Source organism: Drosophila melanogaster, chromosome 3R, assembly GCF_000001215.4.
Source record: "Drosophila melanogaster chromosome 3R".
Lineage (NCBI taxonomy): Eukaryota > Metazoa > Arthropoda > Insecta > Diptera > Drosophilidae > Drosophila > Drosophila melanogaster.
Genome location: NT_033777.3, coordinates 24,294,782 through 24,318,538, shown reverse-complemented (window position 1 = coordinate 24,318,538; position 23,757 = coordinate 24,294,782). Strand labels below are relative to the sequence as shown.

The window sequence follows — 23,757 nt, the reverse complement described above, 5'->3', positions numbered from 1 at the left end:
TAATTTCAAATGAAATTTCTGTAACTATTTATTATTTTAAAGCTATGTTTATAGAAAATCGATATATACATTATAAAACGTGTGAATTAAACGTGAATACCCTTAATGTCAAACGCACACCACTAGTTATGAATATCGGAGCAGCTGCGATATTTTTTTTTTTTGGGAGGTTTTGCCATTTTCTAATGTAACAAAAAGTGGAGTGTAGCCACAAAGTAAGCGTAAATAATAAATGCTCGCGGCGAATAAACAGCGAAAAAGGCGATAGATAAACCAGCAAACATGGAGTGCAATCTGGGCAGCGAGATTGGTCAGAAGATGCGCGTAAGTCATTGGAAAAAAATCAATGAACTCGTTATGGATACCGCTCGGATTGGATACTCCAATACTATATATATTTTTGCACTTCATTAATAGAGCGCCGTAAAGGCAAAGCTGCTGGAGCTGGGAACCGGAGGATCGGCCGGTTTTATAGACGATGAATTGCCGGACTACGTCATGGTCATGGTGGCCAACAAGCGCACCAAACAGCAGATGAACGCCGAGCTGAATCTATTCCTAGGCGATCAAACTGACCTCTTTGTCACCTGGCTGCACGAAGTGCTGCAAAAGCTCCAAGAGGTCACACTCCCCACATCCAGTGGTATGATGGATATGCTCATCATACTTAAGCACCCACTAACTCCAATTTTTTCAGCTTCCAGCAAGAAGCGCAAGTCTCGCGGTCAGGAGAAGGACAAAAAAGGATCCAAGAAGGATAAGCGACCGCACCGAAAGTCCGGAGATGAGCTGTCGGAACCACAGCCAAGTTCCTCAGATGCCATGCCAATTGTCAGTTCCATCACGGATGTTTTTGCCGAAGAGCTTCTCGAGAAGGCAAAGAAAACCATGGACATTGATCTCAGTGCCAAAGACGAGATCCTGCACAAAAAGAAAAATCGCAAGTCCATCGAGGATGAGGATGCATCGGCCAATAGGGCGCTGGATGTGCCCGCTGTGTCTGAGATCATCTCAACTACTATCGGTGTTAACCGGCAAAAAGACCTCGCTGAGCTGGCCGAAATCCAAAAGAAAATTCATGCAGCCAAGAAGCATTTACGCCAGATTGGCGAGATCGGGGATGAAAGCGATGAATATGATGAGGATCTGTTGAACTTGAGCGCGAGGGAGGAGTCTGTAGACCAGGAGCCAGAAGAGGATCCCCCGAAATTGGAGGCTCCACCACGAAAAGCTAAGAGCCCCATTATTTTTAACAGACGCGAGAAGACACCCGAAAAGCGTCCAGAGGCTGAACCGGAGATCGATTCCCGCCAGGAGGAGGCGGAGGAGAAGAGCCCCAAAAAAGATTCTTCGGCTGACAAGGCCAAGGAAGACCGGTCTGAAAGGCGATCGGTGCATGACCGTCTCGGTTCAAAGGCCCAAACGCCGGCAGATCGTTCGCAGCGCAACCAAAAGGAGCTCTATGTGCCGACCCATCGGCGACGGAGCGAACCCGAGGCCACCAAAGAGCGCAGTCAAAGAGAGCGCACCCGAGAACGACGCTCCAGCCGCGATACCTCTAGGGACACTAACCGTAATCAGCGCCAGCGTCGTTCGCCTAGTCCGGAGGCTCCAAGTACAAAGCAACGCATTGTCTCCCAAGTTATTGTGGCCGTTAACAAGCCACCGGAGCCGTCGGACGATGAGGATATGGCCGAAAAGCCAGTCAACTCCGTTATTAAGGTCAAGCCAAGACCAAATGTTTCTCCCAGACGACAGGCCTGCAAGAACCTCCTGCTGCGAGCAGTGGCGGACGCGCAGCGTTCCACAATCCTCGCCAAGACTTCGACACAGAAGGAGGACGAGGATGTGGGCAAGATCATAAGTTCTCTAGGCAAGCGCAAGTCGGAGGATAAGAATGATCAGATTCGTAAACGGAATCGCGAGAGGAAACGAAGAAAGAGAAGTGCACAAGGCAACGAACTCTTCCGGCGCACCACTCGGGAATTAGTGGTAAATGTGACACAAAGGGATGGAAAGCGTGAACGGCGGTCCAACGAGCGTCGCGCCGAGATCAAAGTGGTGGAGGAAGAATATACGCCAAGCCTAATGACTGAGGGCGTCGAGACGTATGTGCCGCAATTGCTGACCAACGTGGATGAATTGGATTTGCACATCAGCTCCCACGACGAGCCAAGTCCCAATTCCGGAGCCCTCAAGACTCAGTTTGTGGTCACGTTAAACGGCGACAAAGCTCTCGGAGGTAAGAATGTCAAGGGAGGGGCCTCTCGCAAGCGGCCGAGCAACTCTCGTAAACGATCCACCTCACCCGTATCCACGCCACAAGTGTCCTCCTCTAATATTGAGCCCACATCTACGACGGTTGACAAGCGACGCCGATCCAATCGGGATAGAAGCTTCTCGCCATCGCCGAGACAGAGCAGTGGGTCACCCTCCCTGCCGACAACACGCAGCATCAATCGCAACGAGGTACGCCGTCAGCCTCAGGAAATCAAGAAGATCATCATAAAAAATGACACCGATGAAGATGATGAAATGCACGGGTCACCGAAGAAACGATCACCAAACAAGCGCCAGCCAGCGGCGGCCAATGGTCACAAGGACAATAAGGATAAGGGTAAAATCGAGGAAGGCTCAACAACTCCACCGCTGCCAGCCAAACCAAAGGCGCGGGCGGAGAAGAAAGCTTCCAGCAAGGAGAAATCCGTAAGATCTAATTCAGCGGAGACGTCATCGGCCGCCAAATCTGTCAGTGCGTCCACTTCCGTTTCGACAACTACCAAAGCCAAGCACACGCCCATTCGCTTCACTCTTAAAAGTGAGGACGAGCCGAGTGCGAGTAAGAAGCGTCGTTCTGGCAGCCCCGATCGTGATGTCGCGGCTCCGGAGAGACGCAGGGTATCCATACGCAATCCGGAGGACAGGAAATACGACAACTTGCCGGCGTGTAAGTGTATTCTTTCAATTTTAACAAATTTGAACAATTACTTAATATCTTGCCCCAATTAGTGAGCGCAGTTAGCGTGGATTCCACCGTGCTGAAGGTGAACAAACCCAAGGAGCGCTGCAAATATCATCCAAACTGCACAAAGCAGTTCTGTGAGTACTATCATCCAACGGCGCCGTGCAAGTCTTTCCCCAACTGCAAATTCGCGGACAAGTGCATGTACTCGCATCCGAAGTGCAAATTCGACATGGCCTGCATGAGCATAGACTGCAACTACGCCCATGGCGGTCAAAGGGATCTAAGCCATGTCCAGCTTGCTGCTCCACCACTATGTAAGTTGATAGCCTTTGTATTTAATTTTACAAACTCACAAACTTTTTTTTTAATTTACAGCCTCTCACGTCATCCCAGTGCAGAACTACAAGTCGATATCGGCTCCTGTTACATCCACGACTGCGACTACCATGTGCAAGTACTATCCGAATTGTTCCAAGCTGGGCTGCACCTTCTATCATCCCAAGCCCTGCCGCTTCGGCAAGAACTGCGTAAACAAGCTGGAGTGCATCTTCTACCATCCTGAGATGCAGAGCAAATTCAAGTGGGTGGCATCTTTGGGCTAATGTGGACTGCACTTTCGTTCAAATGATATTTAGCAAATGTACTCTATTTCGAGTGTATGATTAGGCGAGCTTGGAGTTTTTTCTATCTATATACACCGAGTTGTATACCTTACCTATTTAATCTTCATTATTATTTGCATTCATCCTACTGCTTATAATTATAAACATGTGTATTAGTCATTAGAAGCTCGCTCACATACATGATAAACATAACTTAACTTTGTTGGTCCTGCGAATTTGGTTGCATTCAAACCATAAGATACACGTCATGGTAAAGCTGACGAATAAATTTAGCAATAGTTGCTACAAATGAAAAAAAGAAAACGATTTTTATATATAGTTTGCCGTGTGTCTTTAACTGGATAATTGAATAGGCAATTGATTGGAAAAAGTCGAAATATTTTATATTTATTATATAGTACAGTCTCTTAAGTTTACGCTTAGATACTCTAGAGCAAAATATGTTTTTTATTTGATTTACTTAACCAATACTTTTTCTGTTCTAGTTGTCATTGCTTTTCGTTACTATATTTTTTTTTGTTATAAGGCCACATTTACTGATATATATACTCGCGTATATATAGGCATATAGGATTTTCTGTTTTTAATTTCGATTTTAGCTCAGCTAATTTAGTTTAAGAGTCGGCAAACAATCTTATTTACAAAAATACTCATACAATACATTTGATGGGCTTCCTTGTGGAATGCAAAGGGGAAATCGACGTCGGAGCTCAACTTTGTTCGCAGCTTTAGGATTACATATACGAGAAATCGAATACTGAATCTAAACTATCGGAACATAACTACATAACGACTATAGGGCGGTACGTATGTCATCTAAACTACTAGAATAAATAGACAACGGCATTATTAACTAACTAAAGCGTAGGCAGGGGATAAGGGACGAGTCGAGGTGGAAGCCTGGCTGCTGCTGCTGCTGCTATTGCTTTGAGCACCTTAAGATGTAAACCATAACTAGGGGCCAACTTAGTACAAAACATTGAGTTACTCCTACAGCTAGGTGTATATGGGCGGATTTAAAAATATCTTTTGTTTGCTTTGCTAATCGTCGTTCATGCTCAAAACTCAAAACTAAATTAGTCGCTCTTCCGGCGGTGGCTTCAGTACGTTGTCCATTTCCAGCCGTGGGTTGCAGTACTCTTGCGCGCTCGGGCTATAGGTGCCCCTGGTTGCTCGCTTGTTCCTGGCCATCACCAGGAAGGTGCCCAGGAGGGCTCCCGCGATCAGCAGCAGCACCACCACTACGGGTATTACAATGATGGCAATGTCTGTGGTCGAAGGCCCGTCCTCCTTGGCCGTAATCTGAAAAAAGCGAAGAAATCAATATATTGTTTTTCTTTCACTGAATTTGTAGTGTATCATTTGAAAACTTACCGGTGCTGTGCAATTCTTTCCCGCGAAACCTTCCGGACACTCGCAGTAGTAGTCCGGTTTGGCGCCGCAGGACTCTACGCAGCGACCGCCGTTTGAGCAGAGGTCCGTAGCGTTGCAGGGATCCGTAAAGTTGCAGTAGGCTCCGCAATAGGGTTTCTGGCAGATGCACTGGAAGGATCCGGGCTTGTTGAAACACCGGCCCAATCCGCCGCAGTAATCTCCCTCCATGTTGCACTCGTCGATGTCATTTTCACAGCGAATGCCCTCGAACCCGGTGCCCTGGCAATCGCACTCGTACCTGCCGACGAGGTCCTTACACTGACCACCGTTCTGGCATGGATTCGATTCGCACTCGTTAATGTCCTGCTCGCACAGGCGACCAGTGTATCCCAGACTACATTTGCACATCGGTACCTAAAGAGAATGTTTCGATGAATAATTGATCAGTTGAGTATTCCATTTGTAGGCCACTTACCGCTCCAGTGGTCAGGCAGAGGCCACCGTTATCGCAAGGCGTTATTTCACAGAAGGGTATGTCACACAGTGGACCCTCGAAGCCGGGCACGCATGTACATGTAAAGTTATTGCCAGTAGAAGCATCTGCAAGGCGAGAAGAATAATAATCGTTGAAAGAAATAATTGTATCATAATGATGGGGCTTCACTTACTGAATCCATTCTGGCAGGTTGATCCATTCCGACATGGCTCGTTCTCGCAGGTCATTTGCTTCAGCACGTCGCACTGCGGGCCCATATAGTCCTCAGGGCAGTCGCACACGTACGATGCGATAAGATCCGTGCAGTTGCCACCGTTGTGGCACGGCTGATCCGCACACTCGTCGATGTTTTGCTCACAGTGCTGACCCTCGAATCCTGGCTGACACTGGCAGAAGAAAGCTGCAACCTGGTTGATGCAGGTGCCGTTGTTCAAGCATTCCGTGTTAAGACACTCGTCGATGTCCGTGCCGCAATCATCGCCCTCGAATCCAGGCTGACAGGTGCAGGCGTACTCATCTGAAGGAGATTGACAGAAGCCGTCATTTTTGCAGTCTGACTGGAAGCACAGGATGCAGCCCTCCTCAGGTCGTGTGGCATTTAGACGGAATTGAGCCTTTTGCTGTACTGAAACATTGGTGCGCGAATACAGTTCCGCCATGGAGAAGTAGGGCAGTAAAAGATCGCCCACCCTTGCCTCTCCCACACAGCCCTTGAACTGAGAGCCCTGCTGGGCAGACAAAGTGGATCCTCGTGCTTGTCGCGACTCTGGCATGCCACCCAAGTAAACCTGGGTACTTGTAGCGATCAGGGACTGAAAGGCCGCTTGGTCGATGTCCGTGGAAAAAGCTGGCGTCGGATCCACCATCGATTCCCATCCCTTCCATCCACCCTCCAGTTTGCTGTTGTGTGCCCTGAGGTAAATGCGACTCCATTCTCCGTCAGTGTTCTCCTTCTCAAAGCGTGCAGACTCGCCAAAATGCAGTGCACTTAGCTTCCAGGTGATGGTCACTCGTCCTCCGTTTACTCCAATTTCAAAGAATCCGTCCACATTGTCTATGTACAGGAGAGTACCTCCAGCACGAGTGCGGAAGGCAATATCAATTACCGGTTTAAGAGTTTGCTTGGGAGACGCTTCACTGACAATATCGTCAGATTGCTGCTCCTGGAAGTAGAAGAAGGCGAGAGGACTGCGTTCCTGCCCAGTAAATGTGGTGTTCGTAACACACTCATAGCCATCGTCCAGATTTTGGCACAAGCTCTGTCCCGGACATGTAACGTGTTGGCAAAATTCGATCTCCTGGCAGTTCTTTCCCTTGTAACCATTTGGGCATTTGCAAGTGTAGTCATTCCATGTGTTCCTGCACTCGGCATTATGGAGGCAGGGATTCTTTCGGCACAGATCATCGGACACCTCACCAGGTAACACGGAGGCACGATCGATGGTTACAGCGCCCAGAGGTTTGGCATTCACTTGGACATCTGTCACGTTTAGGGAATACATCTCCACAATCAGGTTGAGCGAGCCATTGCTAACCTTCACGTCCTGGATTATGCCCTTAAAGTAGTCCCTGCTGTCGTCCGCCTCCTTGGGCACTGTTGTGTCTTCAATGGGTATTCCTGCTCCCGGAACTGGAATTATTCCTGGTTCTGTGGTCGCGCCCAGAAGTGACTCGCGTGTGGGTGCAGGTCCGCCCAAGTAAAGCACCTGTGCGTCCAGCAGACCCGTCGTGGACAGCGTCTTGCGGAAGTACTCGGTGCCATTGAGCTTGACCTGCACGAGCGTTTGATTGCGCACCACCTCGATCAGGTGGTTATAGCCGTTGTCCAATTTCTGGCCACCAACGGTGTAGGCCTCCGGAGTACCGCTGAACTGCATCTTTACCAGCAGCTCGCCGCCGTGTAATTTGGCGGCCACATATGAGTCGCCAATATCTATTGAAGTTATAAAAAAAATGTAAAAAAGTTTCTAATAAATGTATATGATAAAGATTTAACTCACTTTTAGTGGGGGCTTTGCGTGGATCAGTGCCCAAGTAAAAGACTTGACCAGTTGGCTCGCGTGTACGAATAAACATGGAAATGTCTAGGATGGATCTAATAGCTCGCCTAGCCACATCTGTGGTCTCCACAATCACGGCCGAATGGGTTGTGTTCTCGTGGCCAAAAGTGGCAGCAGTCATATCTAATAAGAGGAAAATCATGATGTTTCAAAACAAGGATGCATTACCTCCATTTAAGACTACTTACTGTGCTGACATGTGTGCCCAAAGAATGGTCTGGGACAGTGACAAGCGAAGGTGTGCCAAAGGTCCGTGCATTCACCGTTCGAATGGCAAGGATTCGGTTTACATTGTTCGGTGCGCGGACAACCGCTCTGGACATTTTCCAGTTTGGTATAACTGATATTCGCATCCTGCTCATCGGGAAAGATCCATTTACCATTGACCATTATATCTTGCATGCAGCCCACAAAAGCTGATGGTTGGTGGGTGAGGTGGCGCAGATAGGACTTCAGATTGGGAATGGTGCCTCCGAGGTATGTGCGCGGGAATGAAGGCTGGCTATTATTGGCCGTTTCATAGGAGCCAACCGGAAAAATAGCCTGCTCGTCGTTGGCCGAAAGGACTAGATGCGAAGTGTTTATGGCCACAAACACCTTGTGCCAGTTGCTATCGTTCAGCTTCGATCCAATAAACACGCCCTCCCACTTATTTAGGAGCGAGGAATGTAGATTCAGTCGTCCATTAATCAGCTCCAAAATATAGCTAACTGGTTCATTCTTTTCGCCGGTGGTTCCGAAAGCCAAAACTCCGTTGGGCAGTGTGGTCCTAAATTGAAGATTAATGTCGTAGCCTTCCTCGCGTTCCGTGGTAACCGAAATCAGGCTAGTGGCCACCATGGACAGAGTGGTGGTCTTCTCGCATTTATCGCCCTGGAAGCCGTTCTCGCAGGTGCAGTTGTACAGATGAGTTACCTCGTTGATCAAATACGGCAAGCAGGCACCGCCATTTAAACAAGGCTGTAACAAAGGGATTCAAATTAGTGTAAAGATCTATTGTATATTTTTTTGTTTTAAAGACTTACATTCTGGTCACAGCCTTTGAGAAGAACGGAACAGTTTTTGCCTCCATAGTTCGCATCGCAGTCGCAGTCGTAGTCGTCTATCTGGTCATAGCAAGTGCCCCTCTGGCAGGGATTATAGCGATCACATTCATCTATGTTGATCTCACAGTGGGTGCCCTCGAAGCCAGGTTCGCATTCGCAGGTATAGGTTCCAATCTGCGAATAAACACAAGTTCAATATTAATTGTAATTCTTTAACTATCATATATTTAATAATTTACCCCGTCATTGCAATTTCCGTGCTTGCTGCATGGATTACTGTCGCACTCATTAATGTTGATCTCGCAGTTCTTTCCAATGATGCCGGGCACACAGACGCACTCGTAGCTGTGGATTAAGAAGGTTAAGCCACGAATTTAAAATGGGATCCCGCTTCAAATGACTTACCCGCTGGCATTCTCAAAGCTAAAGGGCTGGCTAAACACCTTGGGCAGATCCGTGATCCTACTCATTTGGTAAAGCGTTATGTTCGAACGCTCTAGGCAGTTGCCATTGTACTGGCAGGGATTACTCTCGCACTCGTTGATGTCCTGCTCACAGTTCTTTCCCTTGTAGCCGTTGTGGCAATCGCAGAAGTAGTCCTTAACCCTGTCCAGGCACTTGGCACCATTCGTGCACGGATTCGAGAGGCATTCGTCTATGTTCAGCTCACAATTCTCGCCCTCATAACCGGTGCCACTGCAGTCACAACGGAAGCCACCCAATTGGTCGATGCACTGACCACCATTCAAGCAGGGATCTCCCACACAGTCGTCAATGTCGATGTCACATATGCGGCCCGTCATTCCCGGAATGCAGTTGCAGGTGAAGTTGTTGATCCTGTCGATGCAGGTGGATCCGTTCGAGCAGGGATTACTGCCGCACTCATCGATATCTACTTCGCAGTTCTCTCCCTCATATCCTGGTTGGCAAACGCACTCGTAGGCATTTATCTATGTCAATATAAGTTGATTAAATATTGTCATCATCAATAATAGAAAAAATATTGGTTTCGCTCAAGCACTATCAAAAAGACAAAGCGATCTAATTGGAATTTTTATAGGGACAAGCTTACTTTCAATTACATCTAATCGAAAAGATTTAATATATATCTAAGCTCCCACTCACTTGTCTCAAAATCCGATGCTTTCCGAATTTAAAGAAAAACAACTAATTACACTTTAGTAACAAACTAATCCTAAGTCACCAGCGGCAGACTCGGATCCAAGTCCGACTGCCATCTACCTACCTTGTTGTGGCACGTGGCTCCGTTGAGGCAGGGAAAGCTAAGGCATTCGTCCACATCGGAATCGCAGTGGACTCCGGTAAATCCAGGCGTACAGTAGCATTTGTACGATCCCTTCTCGTTCTTGCAGATACCATTGCCGCAGATCTTCGGATGCAGGGTGCACTCGTCCACGTCGTTGCCACAGGTGCGTCCAGTCCATCCACGGGTGCACTTGCACTCGTAGTCTCCATTCGGTAGGTCCACACATTCACCGCCATTCTGGCACGGTTGTGTGGCGCACTGGTTGCACACCTTGTTCTCCGGGCAGAGGCACTGATTCTGGACACATACCATCGGTTCCTGGCAGTTCAGTGGCGAACAGTTCTCGGCCTTCTCGCAACGATCTCCCGAATAGCCGACGGCGCAATAGCAGTGGGTTCCGTTCATGGAGCAAGTTCCTCCATTGAGACACTTTCCATTGGTGGCATTGCAGTTGATGGGTGTCAGGGCCAAAGCAGAAGCTCCATCGCCCGTGCTCGTTTGACAGTTGTAACCTGGGAATAATTCTAGATATTAGTATGCAATGGAGCCTTTTTTTTTACTATTTAAGTAACTAAATAAATAAATATTTAAAGGTACATTTCTGATTTCTTCAAGTGCTTTACCAAATATTAATTGTTTAACAAGATCTACTTTTCTACGTATTTAAAGTTAGCTTATCTGGGGTTGCACTAAAAGTTTAGAATTGGTTTAGACTTGAATCTTGAATGAATCCACAATGTTAATGATATTGGCAAGTCTTTTGACTTCACTTGATATTATTCATATGCAAAATAGGGCAGACCATCGTTAATTTCCATGTTATCACATTTAATAATTTCCTATGCAATTCTTAGTAAATAACTTTTTAAGTACTGTGGCAGAGTGGATTCAGACAGGACTCAAGTCGAAATCAATATAATTTTAAACCCAAGAACCACAAGGGCCATTAACCGCATGCAAATTAAACTCCCTTAAGTGGATCATCAGTGACATGCACTCTTTTAGGACAACCCCGGACAAATGTATGCCAAACCTGTGTATCCACTAGCACAAATACAGGAATAATTGCCACTATAGCCCAGGCAGGTGCCACCGTTCAAGCAGTTTTCTTGGGGACATGCATTCAGGGAGGCCGAGCGTTGGGTCGGAGATTGTAGTGGCTGTTGTGGTGGTCTCCTGCTACCCGTGGTCGTTCCCACCAGTGTTCGGCTGGTTGTTATTGGTGGTATCTTGGTTGTTGTTGTTAGGGTGTTGGGAATAGCTGGGTTAGGGTTTGGTGTGGTTCTTGGCGTTGTTGTTGGCTCTTGTTCTGGTGTCGGTGTGGTTGTTGTTGGCAGGCAGTGACCAATGGGGCCTACGATTATTACCCATCAAACGCAACATGGTTTTATACAATACAAGATAGGGGCATTAGCTTATAGCGAATAAAACAGGCAGATATATACATTTAGTGGGGGTAATGGAGAGGTGTTGTCAAATGAGCTAATGTCTATGAATGTCAGATGGATAATGAAACTATACAGAAATCCCTTTTTAGCAAGCTACTACCGCATCCATTCGACCTACTTAGTTTTAGCTCACAACGCTTGCGTTTGAGCCACTCGGGCGATATGTAGCGCTTCTTCTTTTCGCTGGGGCACAGCGTGGCGTCGAGAATGTCCAGCTCGAGCGGAGTCAGCGGCTCCATGTCGGAAGCTTATATATATATCCCAATTGGTTAGGTGGAGAAATTAAGACCGTAAAACCCAAAGTAAGCGAATGAATAGTCATGCAGTACCCAACAAATGATCCCCATAACCGAAAAGAATGGAACGTTGAACTCACCCGATGAGCCTGGCTTACAAACGCATTTGCCGCCTACGCACTCCGAATCGATGGGGCACTGCTGTGCGCAACTGGGTGCGATTTGGCACAGTTCACCAGTGTACTCCGGCGGACAGAGGCACTGGAAGCCGATGGGCTTGTCCAGGCAGGTGCCACCGTTCAAACACTGCTGCGTCTGGCATGTCATGGGTCGATCACAAATCTCGCCGCCCCAACCATCCAGACACTGGCAGGTGTACCATCCGTAGGTATCGAAGCATCTGCCGCCGTTCAGGCACGGATTCTTGTCGCACTCATCCACATTCGTCTGGCAGAACGCACCCGTGTAACCGGTGCCGCTGCAATCGCAGCTGAATCCATTGATACGGTCTATGCAGCTTCCGTTGTTCTGACACGGCTGTGAGGCGCACTCATCCGTGTCCACCTCGCACCTGGCACCAGCGTATCCTTTGGGACACTCGCAGGTGAGTGCTCCACTGCCGCCAATCACCACACATGCTCCATTGTTCAGGCAGGGGTTCGTCTGGCAGAGTGGGTGGATGTTCACCTCCGTCTCGCAGTGCTGACCACTGTGGTTGGGATCACAGAAGCACTGGTAATCCCCTCGGGAATTCTCCAGGCAGGAACCACCGTTCTCACATGGATTTTTGGCACACGGCGAGCCATTGTCCTTCTGGCAATTTTTTCCCGAGTAACGTGCCGTGCACCGACATTCGTATCCCTCTGGACTGGACGAGCAGGTTCCATGGCCCATACAGGGATCATTCAGACAAAAGTTGTCTGGCAGTCGAGTGAAAAGATCGTGATCGCTGCAGGGACCCGGGGTCAAGGGACAGTGACCAAAGACCACATTCTGCACCGTCGAGTTGTTCACAAATTGCAGACCTGGTCCATCCAGAAGGCAACCGGAGAAGGAGTTTCCCAGTATCAAGATGGCGTCCTTGTAGCCAATGTCCTGGTTAGTCAGGAACTGACTGTTGTACGTGGAGTTGGCTGGAGAAGAAAGATAAATTCATTATTAAGATTAGCAAATTGTTTTCGTTAATATTCATTTCTAGTAATTATTATTTTCTTGGTTGGTTTCCTCTATTTAATCATTTCTCGCACGTATTCTATACAATCGTTTAATTGATTTTTCGAATGAGTTCATCTCTACCCATTTTCTACCTCTATTCAGTTAGCCAGCACAATTACTTAACATGCATTACTTAACCCTCGTGATGTGATTCACTTCCATGTGCTTTGCTGCATGGCACGATTGTCCACGACTGACCCGAATGAGTGGGCGATAGAGCCTGAAATCCAATTTGGGGCAGCCAGAACGGCATGGTTACTTACCAAATATGCTTGCCGCGCGATCCACATGCAGGTAGAGATTTCCGTACTCGTACTTGAACTGCAGCGTATGCCAGCGGTTGTCCAGCAGTTGGTAGGGCAGCTTGACATCCAGCCGGTTGTTGGGCCCATGGACGGCGGGTCCAGCCAGTGAGATTTGCAGAAAGTCATTGAGCACTGAGATTACAATGGAGTTCTTGTTGTACTGCTGGGCGAGGATCTCGCCGCCGCGGCACGAGCGGAAACTAATCGCCGAGTGATCCCAAATGGGCATCGGCGTGGTGAGGCGGAGGTAAGTGGAGCCATTAAAGTACGCCTCCTTCGTCGGCACCGCCACTGAGGCGACATCTGCAAGAGAAGATCAAGATTGCCAGGGTTAGTGGGATTAGCCGATGCACTGGAAGGAACGTGCAATATTTAGTTTGAAATATAAACAGAAATATCTAAGAAGTGTATGTGCAGCTGATTTCAACCACCCTAATCTCTAGTTACAATTTCCCATGAAATCAAAATTAAGTTAATTTAAAACCGGAAAACTGCAGTAATTCAGAGTAAATTTTTCGCTGAATGCATCGGACTGATGGGTGAAATGAATGAAATAAAAGCATGACAAGGCCAGGTCGGTTTGGTTCGGGCCAAGTCAAGTCAAGTCAAGTCGGGCTCCCATTTAACTAATCGCATTTCATTCGCATTTGGCCAACGCATTTGTAACCGTAGACTTCCTCATTTCGCATATTTGGCACACGGCAAATGGACAATTGGTTTACTTTGGCTTACATTTTCCCAGTGCTGTTCAGTTCAGCATTTTCGCTGCGTCTCTGTCCATTGCTCTCTGGCTAAGAAAGTGTTTTTTTCTTTCGACTAGCATTGACCAAATTAGACGAGTTGCCATGGCCCGGCACATGCCACTTAAATGGTAATCAGTTAAAATCCCCCCACTCTCTTCACAACTTTCGTTTGCGCTGATCACCAAAGCGCAGAATCAATTTCAGCTAAAGTAGAAAAACAGACGCAGCCGCAGACCAGAAGACTCCATAACTGACTCCAAGTCGTTTTTCTCATTCACATTTTCTAAACAAATACGAAAAAATGGCCAAATGGCGAAACTAACTAGCTTTCTTAGGCTCGAGTGCACGAGGCGTTAAGATCTGCAAAGAGGGAAACTGTGAATATGTACCAAATGTATGTATAACTTAAGTAGACTTGCATGTTCATAAGCTGGTTTTCATCAATAGTCTGCAGATCAAACATAAAAACAAAAACTTAAGCAAAATCTTGAAACGGAAAGAAAGCGGCTCAGGAAAAAGTTATTAGCGAAAGGAAATCGAAACAAAAATCAGAGAGACCTTTCGTTTTTTATAAATACGATTTTTTATACAAACGAATTTCTTTACAATAAGTTAGTTATTAAAAACCAGGAAGCTTGTTATAATTCAGTGCTCAAATAGCTTATTATGAATAATTGCTTTCACTGAGATGAATTGGGCAACTGTTGATTTATTTTGCATAAATTATAAGCTTTTCTGAACTTTTTAATACTTTTTACATATTGATGGTTACCATTTGCCATTTATGATTTTTAACAACTTGGTGTCATTCAAAAACTTAAAAGACCATTGCTGTTTCAATGACACTGTCCAAGTTGAGATTTATGACTAAAAAAAAAACATTTATCTAACTTTATTTTCACCTCAACATTGTTGGCACATGTGTACTTGAGTATTTTTGCACTTCCCCCACAAAGACGAGATCATTTTAGCACCTCCTGGCTCCGATGAACCCGTCTGTGGTCCGCTGTGCCCTTTGGGCTGCCCTGACCCATGGTAGCCACGAGCTTAGAAGGTGCTCAGGGGACTTGGAAGACTTGGGAGACCTCGACAGAACCCGAACCGTGTTAAAACACAGCGGGCAACAAAATACAATACTTTATGAGGCCATCGATTTTGCTGGCTCTTTTTGTGCGGTCTTCTCAAACATTTTATTTCGAACCTATTTAAAGGCGATTTGCTTCGCTATTTGCATTGACAGCAAGCACGCTGTTGTTGTTGTCATTTCTGTGATTATGTGTGCCAGGTGAGAAGGGGGCGTGGCCGGGAGGCGGGCAGCCAAGGTGTAGTCAGTGAACAAGTAAATAAGTCGCCAGCAAAGTAGCTCATAATTATATTATACTCACGTACGAAACTATGCAGAAAAGTATTCAAAAGTTAAACGGCAAAAATGCTATAAAAATCACACATGTACACCGAGAGAAATGAAACACTCAATGTGTGTGGAATTAAATTATTGTAAGACTGAAATTACCTAAAGGTAATTACCAAAAAAAACTGGTATTTTAATACAAAAGACAATTATTATTATTAGTTTTTCATACTAAAACCACATGCACCTACTCGTAGAACCGGAATTCCGTTGGTTTGTGCTTTTATATAATCTATCCATTGAGTGTTTAGATTGGCCGCAAATAAACGGAACGGAAATTTCATAATCATAACCAGCGGCAAGAATTCTATTTCCATTTTTTATAGCATTTTGCCGTTTTTCGAGTTTTTGTTTATTATTTTCAGTTGTGTCATGAATGACTCGACTTTGGATTCGAGCTGGAACTGCAAAACTCTGGATTAATTCTGCTCCGGAGAGCGGAAGAATTCTTTTTAGCGGTGCCATAAAAGAAACAGTTTAATAGTTTATTTCGTCTTTTTGTCAAAAACATTCTGGGCATTCTGCTGTAAATGCTTTTGAAGCTTTTAATGATGTCTCGCTTGGAGTTTTTTGGGGACAAAGATTGTTTTGTGCCGGTTCTTAGGAAGAGGCGTGTCCAATAACCAGAACCTACGAATTTTAAATAATCTTTATTGTGACAGCTTTGAGATGGTCAGCTATTTTCGCAGATTAAAGTATTATGAAAGTTCCCATTGTACTCTTCTTGCATAATCTTTTTAAATGAATCTTCGAATGAATGAAAGTATCTTTGTGAAAGTATCTGTATCTTCAATGTAGTATAAACTATATAATTCCGTGGAGATCAGGCATCCAATTGTTACTTAAATGATGAGCAGCACTAAATAGTAACTCACTATAGTCGATCATTGAAATTTATAATTAATAGGCTGACCATCATGCTTTTGCAAATTGTTTTGCCCACTAAATGAGAATAAAATAATCATTTCTTTCAGTAGTTTCCCCAAAAATGCTGAGCCCCTATACTTAAGTAAATCTTTCAATTTAAAAGAGAAAACGCTCTGTATCTTCAATCCATCGTCGAGATAATCACTCATTTTAAGTTCCCCCATTTCAGGTTTCCCATACCATTTACCACCCGTAAGAAACGAATGATTTATGCTGAAAACAGTTTGCGAAAAACGCGCAAAACTTTTCCATGAAGGAAATGAGTACTGCCAATTCCTGTCCCGCCCCCACTCACACCTCATCAAGTTGGTCAAAATGAGAGGCTCTCTCCAGTAGACCCAGTTAACAAAAACATTCAGCCCATTGCAACAGCCAACACAACATAAGTAGATGTATGCAAATTGGCTCAGCTCGCTTTGCTTTGGTTTTACCTCTGGCTCTGCCAGTGCATTTTGCATTTCGGATTTTACACTGCATTCTGTTGGTATGACTAATCAGCGTCAGCATATGCGAAAAACAATGCCGCACCGAGTGCAATACCAACGTGGAGTGCCTACACACAACTGCGGTCACAATAATAGCAGCGATAATAAAATGAGCTGAAACATTCTGCAGTTATTAAACATGTAAAAAACGCAATAAATGGATGTCACTTTTGTAAAAATGTACAAAGTTATAAATGCACAATATCATCAAAATTAATACCTGTTTTGTACGATTTTTCAACATGCCATCAACCACCTTTATTATTATCTTAGTGACAGCTGTGCATACATCCAAATGCATATTGACTTCGGTTACCAATGTCACCAGAAGCTACTGCATTTGGCTTCTTTTTTAACGAATTTTTCACGATTCTAAAGCTTGAAGAGCTCTTTAGAATAGTTGTTATTCCACATACCTTCCCTTTTTTTTACGAACGTGCAACCCTTATCCCAAGTTGCAGGTCCGATGTTTGGCCACAACAAAACAGGTTGCACGTTGCTAACTGGGCTAAATTGAGCGGTTGCCGAGGATTTTTTTAAACTCTCCCCTAAATAGAAAATCCCCTTTAGTGAAATGATAAATTGAGATAATAGAACCACTGTTATTTAGAATGTCAGGCTATAGGGGTAACAATTTCCCAATCAATAATCAAAGTTACCTATGCCTCGCTAGAGAAAGTCTTCAAAAGTATGGAAATGCTATGAATCTTATATTTTTTCCTGCAACTATTCGTTTTTTTGTTGATGCGGGCAGCTCTCTGCATTTGGTCATACTTCAATTCTTTTGGCTCGGTTTAAATGGTGTATGGGTACATGACTACTATGTTGCTGTTGCCTCACTTGGCAACCCACACAAAAAACACGTTAACTGGTGTTTTTGGTTTTCAATTTTTGCTCTAAATACTTTTTACTTTTTCCGCAGCTTTTGAGTAAATGAACGCCCACGAAAAATTTCATTTTGCACTCGATTGTTTTGTTGTTTTCATTTCGCTTATCGGATGTTCAGAAGTTGCATAAATTAAATTTGACCGAATTTACTTTTTTCCGTTTTTGTATTTAATTTGTTGGCTGCTGCAACAACAATAACACTGTTTTTCTTTTGTCTAATTAAATTCGAAATTTTTTAATTGCACTTTAATTGTTGAGTTTTCGTTTTCGGTGTCTGTTCGTTATTTTTCTATTAATGGAAAAGTGAAAACGTGTCGCGATTAAAATTTAATTATAGCTTGTTGATAATACGATTATCGAAAGGGCTTAATTGCACTCGATGTTCAATGATCATGAGAGCTAGAGATATTTATATATATATATAAATATATATGGGTAAATGATCACAAGGAAGATCTTAAACAAAGATAAGCGAAAAAATAATGAAAATGTGTTTTAAATAGAGTTGTTGTTGAATTTAATTAATTAATTTAAAAAGGAAATTGGCTTTTTAATAAAGCTTGCCAAATATGGATAGTTCCGCTATAAATATTTATGAATCTAATTTGGGTTTTGATTTCGACAATTCAACAGTCTCTTAGAAATTCTTAAGTTATCTAAGGAACTTCGAAATCACATAGTTATATATTATAGAACGATAACAAAGATAAGAACTCTCCTTCTAACCGCTTTTATAAACGATTAGCTTCGGCCAACAATTTTTCTAGGGTACATAGAATAATCCCTGTTGAAAATGATTTCTTTGTTGCGTTACCTGAAGTCAACGCCTTTCTTCTCAAGATCAGTTAGTTCCCATGTCCATCGCTCTATTCTATAACTTACAGATTTTCATGTCTGACTGCACTTTAAACCCGAAGAACACATTGCTCTAAGCTATTTATTATTTGTTCCAACACCTCGTTGGCGAGAAGAAAGATTCCGAACGAAACTGAGATACGAATGCGTTCCCACACTAATTTCCGCTTTGGCTTCCAAGAAATGTGGTGAGGAAATATTTTTAAATATTTAAATAAAACCGCTTCGGCCACACAATATGGTAACAATACATTGAAGCGGCCAGAAGCTAATTAGTTTTCATAAATGAACGTTTCTCATGAAAGCTGCAGATTATAAGGAGAATAACCCAAAAAATACGCACCCACTAAAAAGTTTGAGTGCGTCACCAATCCAGTGGATTCGCTCAGGTTACTCTCATGAAATTGTGCACGAAATCAAAATAGAGGGTAGTAAATAATGGCAATGATATCAAAGCAACTCATATCAAGTTTTCATATTAGCCAGCATAAGTGTGAAAAGTTTAAAGTAACAATTGAAGTTGAAATGAGTTCACGAATAAGCTTATTTCAATTTAGTTAATTCATTTTTCTTTTTGTGCCATTTCTCGTTGAACTTGTCTATATTTAACCGTGTGAATAAATCTTTACGTTTAAACAGTTATCGTTTATTCATTAATATCTTGGTTCTGGGAACACCAAGATGACTTTCAAGCGAAAAGAGCCCCGAAAATAAATGCTTAGAATGGGGCACACTCGAAATTAGAGTCGCTTTTTCTCTCCCCCGCTCTTTTGGCGCCGTTCAAAATTTTGTGTGTGCTTTTTTTTTTGTTTTGTTTTGGAGCCACCTCTGCGCAGGCGCGCCTGGGAACCAGTTTTGTGGCAGCCAGTGGTGTGTTGTTGCTCGACCGCTTTCTGTGTGTTGCCAACAAGGCGGCCCTTGTACATTCTGTGGGCCTGGAAAAAGGGGCGGCCAGACTCGTTCACAAACTGGCACAAAGCAATGAACTGTTGAATAAAACAAAACCGAAAACACACCTGAGAATCTTTTCCGGTGCGTCCCCAAAGAGCAACACCATTTCATCCACCAGAATCACTAGAACCACCAGATCCACCGGAATGAACCTCTAGAACCTTCGGAACCCACAACCTGGGCAAACACAGACTTTTGAAGTATAAACGCAGTACGTGGGCGTTGCACCGCGGTAAGGTTTTCAAAATAAATTAAGGGCTGTGAGTAATTATGGAAAAAATGTACAAAATCATATCAGGAAGTGACTTTACACTTTCCACAGGGCATATGATGTGAGTAGAATGAACTTATAGAAGTAATAATTCCATAAATATTTTATTATTTATTAAATGGCTGCTACCTCATATATAAGCTTTAGTTTGTGTGTTTAGCACTACAACATGCTATTAATATGGTCTGAAATAAATAATAAAACCACGCATGCTGAGCCCGTTAATTGCCTTCAGAACCTTAGAGTATGTTCCCCAATTTCCCACCTCAATTACCAAACAATTTGTGTTCGATTTTGGTGCGTTGTGGCCCACGGTATCGTTGTTGGTGTGACTCAATGCTAACAATGGAATTTGTTGTTGCTGGCAGTACGCTGCGTATGCAAATAGCGACAGATAAAACGGCACTACGTGATCACCGCGATAAAGACAATCCAACGGACAGCATTGAACAACGCCCACAACTTTTAAACATTTGTTTGCATCGAATAAATTTTTGGAATTAATATCGTGTAAAAGCGAAAGCTGCCACTGTCTTTTCAGTTTAGTATAATATTTTCCCCACTATGTCATATTGTTTCTCACATTTGTGGTTTTTGTGCATCGGTAATTTCCCAAGGTGGCTGGCTAATCGATGCAGTCGCAGAAAACGTGGAACATTGCAAGGAGAAACTAGACAGAACTAAGCAGTTGTCTCGACTTAAAGTTACCTAATTACAACTTTCTATGCTTAGTCCAAAATCATACCAAGAGTCCACATCCCAATTATTTCGGCTATAACCAAAATTGGTCCTGAAATGTGCGCCCTGCATTCTCAGTATTGCATTCAATTCCACTTCCGCCACAATTCCCCACTCCCCACTAAGTACTGGGTAGTAAAGTACGCCCTAACCTTTAAAGGACTGGGGCAAATCAGTTCTTTTTCAGTTATACTCTGGCTATTTTTATAGACCTGGCTAACGACTTGCACTAATGGCCAACGTCAGGCAATGGTCGCGGCCGGCTGCGTAGGCCCACGGAACATGGCCCACGACCCGCGTCACGGCCGATTGCACTTTAACACTTGACCAGGTTGAAACACCGGACACCGGAGAGCGGAGAACGCGGGTGTGTCCAGCGTACAATTTCCATTCCATTCTCGATTTTCATTTATGTACGTGCCAGAGAATTTCCATAAACTCGCGGGGTCACGTGTTGTTATCGTTAACGCAATGCAGGTAGTTTCGGTTCATTTGTGTTTTCCCTCCACTTTTCCAGCGTGCCTAGTATACCTGTGCCGCGATTTTTCCCCTGAAAATGATGGATTATATCTGTTTAGGGCGGAAATTCAAACGAAAGCCGTACAGAAACCACTCTCGAAGTGAAGATGACGCTGATGATCTTCGCTGTCGGTGTCTGGATTTTACGATGGAAGCTGCCATAAACCAGTTGCTGTGATGCCTTTCAGGGATTTCCCAGCCCAGACATTCATTTTCTCTTCTTTTTATTCGTCGGTTTTCCTTGTCAATCATAAACCAAAGTCATTTGATAAATTCTACGATAAAAGGTATACGAAAATACAGGGCCTATAGAGAGGTTGGTTCTTTACAATTAAAAGAAAATGTGTTCATGGAAATGAATGAATTATAGCTCTTTATTAGGGCTTTTCACTCGTTTGGATTTTTTTTAATTATTAAGCTGAAAATTTGTTTACTATTAGCTTCAAGAGCTGATAAACTGGTTTACTATGTTTTCGCTGCACTCCAGGGCTTTCCCTACTTCGAGTTGGAAAACTCTTTCTCTATCTGTGCTCCCTTCTCCTGAGTGTTCTTCTTATCAACCTATCAACGGAATTGCGGTATTGCTGACGTTGAGTTGGCCGCGCTTTTGCAACTGTTGTACTTCACTTTCCGGCCAAAAGATAAGATTGCGCGTAACAACAGCCGGATGGCTGGCCGTTTGGAGGGTTGGTACTCGAATTGTAAATAAATAGACCCAATTTTTGAGGTCGTTTTTGCACAATCCGTTGGAAAAAGGGGGCAGACAATGCTAAGCCAGCCAAACAATTGAGCCGCGGACAACATGTAACAGAAAATTACACATAATGAGTCAGCAAGAGTTGTGAATCAATTATTATGATCGTTATGCGATAAGTTTCACAGATTTCACTGTTGTGATATCGCTAAAAGCGCTTTGAAAATGCAGACAAATGAGGTTTTATTACCAAAAAATCGCACCAGTATCAACAAATGCAGAAACAATAATTTGTTACGATTCCCTGTTATTTACCTAAAAATATGATATCCATTTGTAAGCTACAGTGTGTAAAAAATGCGGGTCACGTTAAAATATCTCTTCTGGTTTCAGTAATTAATTCTTCTTGGCCAAGATTGCTAACATTAACCGCCTTTGAAGCTATAATTTGATTAATTATCTCTCTCAGCGACTAAAGTTGTACTCTACTAAATATAAATTTATACGCAATCGAAGCTAATACATTTCTAAGCATTCCTTTTGTTTGCAAGATAAGACCGAGCACACAATCATCAAAAATTAGAAATGAGTGTATAATTAACACAATCAAACTTCAGGTAAGCCAGCTCCATGAGTCACTTCTTGAAGGAAAACCCGTTGAACGAGTTTTTCGTAGGCCCGAAATCATTGAAAATCCAAATTCCTTTTACCCAACATGACTTGGTCAACATCCCCAAAACACACGAATGCCCCACCACACACACACATGACCTGTTGCTCTTTTTTTTCGATTACGAGCTTTTGAAACATCAGCAAATGTTTAAGCTAAAGAATGCATGTGGCTCATCATATAAATTATTTACAGTGTGACTTCCGTAACTCAATCTCATTAACTCATTAATCATATGAGCAGCCAAAGGCTTAAACACAATAACAACATTACAAATTCCATTTAAAATGGGCATCTAATATACATTTTAATAATTTATAACGGGCAAGTTCAGTGCTGTGGAGTGATCACTGTAGCTTAAGAACCGCGTAAACACCGTGTTGCTCTCTCATGTCCCCATCTTCGCTCTCTCCTCCTGAATGTCCTCGACTGCCTATCGCCCTCCCTCTCACTCACTCGCTAGCTCCCTCTCAGGGTTCTCTCTCACCTGTTGCTAAGTAAATAAGTATGAAGAGCGGTATCCATTGAGGCGACGAATAAACTGAAATGGCGCGCTTGAGCAAATGCGACGTAATTTGAGCTGCGCTTTTCGTGCGGTCTCGACTTCTTGCTGTTGTTGTTGCTGTTTCTACTGATGCCGCCACTGTTGTTGTTGTGGTCGTTGCTGTTTCTGCTTGCCGCTGTTTTTGTTGTTGCGACAGTGACGCATTGGCGATTTTAGCCATGATCGCTGATTTGTTGGCTCAAGTCGAGTTTTCGTATTGGAAAGGGTTGCTTTTGGCTAGATATTATTGCTATTCAAACGATACTCATTGAGCTTGTTGTTGTTGGTAATTGCATTCTCCCTTCTCTCTGCTCCACGCAAACACTCATACGCACACACACACACGCGCGCAATCGGCACTTGGCTTAGAACAGGTTATTTTTATTTTTTTTAAGTTATATTCCTCTTTTTCTGCTAGTTGTATTATTTGCAAACTTTCGCACGCGACACTTTCTAGCCTGAATTTGAATATTGAGCACAGAGATTCCACTTTGAGCCAACTAATTTGCCATTTCTTCCCAGGCCACGATTCTGAATCACACCAACACACACACACACATACGAGCGCCGAAGACTTGGCTTAAAAGAGAGGTGCGCTGTTCTTGTTGTTGTCGCTGCCCTTTTGAACTGCAAGCAGCACACACACACGCGCGCGCACACACATTGGCCAAAACGGGGCGAAAAAAACGTTACGAGCGCGAGCAACCAATAAAACGTACGTACGAGCAGCAAGAAAAATGTTCGACCGTTTGAATCGGCGATATCCGTTTCGTGGGCTTATATATGGTGCAGTGTGACCAGTCCGCTTGGCTAGGTTTGGCTGGATTTTGATATAGAGTCAACATGCATGGCCACACTGATATTCAAGTTGCACAGTGGTACAATATGTACAAAAAAAATATTTTGTTCTTGAATTGATTTCGCACAAGAATTAAACCGTTAATTACATTTTCATAAAACTTTACTGATATAACTATTCAATATATCAATTAATATCGTGTGTATGTCTAGGTGACATTCCAAAAT

General features: G+C 43.9%; 2 protein-coding genes across 5 annotated transcripts; one reads left to right on the top strand and one right to left on the bottom strand.

Annotated features, from left to right (window-relative positions):
- Window positions 1-119: 119 nt before the first annotated feature.
- Nab2 (Nuclear polyadenosine RNA-binding 2) lies at window positions 120-3,879 on the top strand. Its single transcript, NM_142986.4, has 5 exons — window positions 120-324; window positions 418-643; window positions 698-2,947; window positions 3,010-3,279; window positions 3,341-3,879. Exons 1-5 carry the CDS (start codon window positions 283-285, stop codon window positions 3,565-3,567), a joined length of 3,015 nt encoding a protein of 1,004 aa, NP_651243.1. The 5' UTR covers window positions 120-282; the 3' UTR covers window positions 3,568-3,879.
- Window positions 3,880-3,997: 118 nt separating this feature from the next.
- crb (crumbs) lies at window positions 3,998-23,461 on the bottom strand. 4 transcript variants are annotated; one of them, NM_001275980.1, is made up of 15 exons: window positions 22,675-23,461; window positions 12,994-13,338; window positions 11,656-12,648; window positions 11,398-11,526; window positions 9,811-10,343; window positions 9,690-9,731; window positions 8,970-9,514; window positions 8,804-8,909; window positions 8,544-8,738; window positions 7,707-8,478; window positions 7,459-7,641; window positions 5,631-7,391; window positions 5,438-5,562; window positions 4,963-5,376; window positions 4,107-4,890 (listed from the first exon to the last, which is right to left on the bottom strand). In NM_001275980.1, exons 1-15 carry the CDS (start codon window positions 22,910-22,912, stop codon window positions 4,660-4,662), a joined length of 6,612 nt encoding a protein of 2,203 aa, NP_001262909.1. In that variant the 5' UTR covers window positions 22,913-23,461; the 3' UTR covers window positions 4,107-4,659. The 4 variants fall into 4 exon arrangements, with proteins under 4 accessions (NP_001247284.1, NP_001262909.1, NP_001036751.1 ...); NM_001260355.2 differs by lacking the exons at window positions 9,690-9,731; window positions 11,398-11,526 and adding an exon at window positions 10,865-11,185 and having other exon boundaries at window positions 3,998-4,890; NM_001043286.2 differs by lacking the exon at window positions 9,690-9,731.
- Window positions 23,462-23,757: the final 296 nt, after the last annotated feature.